The following is a 1,684-nucleotide window of genomic DNA, read 5'->3' on the forward strand; positions in this document are numbered from 1 at the left end:
CCCTCTGGCCCCCCCCCCCCCCCAGTCGCATCAGTCTCTGTACAGAGGAGCTTACACTCATGTCCCCTCCCCCACAGTCACATCAGTCTCAGTACAGAGGAGCTTACACTATAATGTCCCCTCCCCCCCCACAGTCACATCAGTCTCTGTACAGAGGAGCTTACACTCTAATGTCCCCTCCACAGTCACATCAGTCTCTGTACAGAGGCACTGACACGGCTGGATGTCACTAGCTCTATTTCTGGTTCATTATGGATGCAGCTTCCAGTTAGATGGGTAAAACATACACCTTGGACATGGAGCTCCGGTGGGAAGTGAAGCCAGGACCGCAGCGCTGCAAAAGGTACATAGCATGCAGTGTTGCCCACTCACATGACAGAAGATCATGGCCTGCGCGATGGTGATGGAGCTGTATATATTGCACAGGGCCTTGAATTTCTCCTCGCGGCAGTTGCAGAGTACATAATACTGCTTGATGGTGTCCAGGGTTTCCTCTTCCCTCTTCAGTTTGATGATGTTGGGCTCGGGAACCACTTTCTGGGCAAACTTCCAGACCGAGTCTTCAAACGTGGCCGAGAAGAGCAGCATCTGGCAGTCCCGGGGTAACATCCTGCGAGGCAACAGGTGGCGTTAGATCTCCGACACAGACAAGCCCCCCCAGAGACAGGATTGCGGCGCTGGGCAGGGAAGACGCACGCCGGCTTCCCCATCATTGCTCGTCCGCTGGGACATGTAGTCCAGGAGACTGCAGTGACATCGCATGGAAGCCACGCCTGCCTCAGCTTAAGACCCCGCCCACAAAGCAGCAATTTATTTCATTCTGGGGCAAAACTGGAGCTTCTGACTCGATACACATTCCTGTTAGGGGCGGAGTCTACAAGCCACGTTCTCTAAGGGGCCCGGAGTCCAGATGTTGGAATTTAGAGAACTATGAGGCGAGTGCTTTTCTCTCATCCTCATAGTTCTAGCCGACCTGTGACAATGAGACTGTCACAGGTCGGCTCAGTAGATCGGGAAGTGAGCGAACACACACCGGCGTTCGCTCACCTCTCGATCTTGTCACAGCACAGAGCCGTGACAGAGGAGGGGGCTGGATTCCCCGCTCTGATCCTCCAGCGCTGACTGGCGGAACGGACGGGGGAGGAGGCGGGTACAGCTGGCTCTGCCTCTAGATAGGCAGAGCCAGCTGTCACTCACGCAGCTGGGCGGATCCAGACATAATTGTCGGGATCCGCTTCAGCTGCGGCGTCTCAGTATACCGCGATCTGTAGCTCCCTATATACTGAGCTCAGGGTGACGGGAGGACGCTAGTTTGTGTCCTCCCGTTACCCTGAGGAGAACTATGGGGAAAAACACTGACCCCATAGTTCTCCTTTAAGCCGATTTCTGTTACATACAAATCCAGAGCAGACATAAAAATTGTACAGCGGCGGCGCTCACCTCTGGATGCGGATACTCTGATCCTGGTGGCCCTGCGTAGCGATCATGACATCCGCTTCGTCCAGAACAAACACTTTGATCTTCCTGGGATCAATGAACTTCAGCTTGGAGCACCAGTCCAGCACCGTGCCGGGGGTCCCGATGACGATCTGCTCCGGGAGCTTGTATCCGCGCTCCACTGGGAATAAAGGAAAAGGACAGGTACACAGGCGGAGGGGGGCACCTGCCATACGAACGAGGGGCA

General features: G+C 55.2%; 1 protein-coding gene across 1 annotated transcript in view; it reads right to left on the reverse strand.

Annotated features, from left to right (window-relative positions):
- LOC108800657 (ATP-dependent RNA helicase DDX19A) overlaps positions 1 to 1,684 on the reverse strand; it is a 24,951-nt gene that overhangs the window by 3,203 nt on the left and 20,064 nt on the right. Inside the window, exons 9-10 of the mRNA XM_018572648.1 lie at positions 1,441 to 1,618; positions 373 to 610 (exon numbers count right to left, since the gene is read on the reverse strand). Of these exons, the coding sequence (XP_018428150.1) occupies positions 373 to 610; positions 1,441 to 1,618 (416 nt within the window). The remainder of the gene's footprint in view (positions 1 to 372; positions 611 to 1,440; positions 1,619 to 1,684) is intronic.

This window comes from Nanorana parkeri, unplaced genomic scaffold, assembly GCF_000935625.1.
Source record: "Nanorana parkeri isolate BGI_ZX_2015 unplaced genomic scaffold, ASM93562v1 scaffold2092, whole genome shotgun sequence".
Taxonomy (NCBI): Eukaryota; Metazoa; Chordata; class Amphibia; order Anura; family Dicroglossidae; genus Nanorana; species Nanorana parkeri.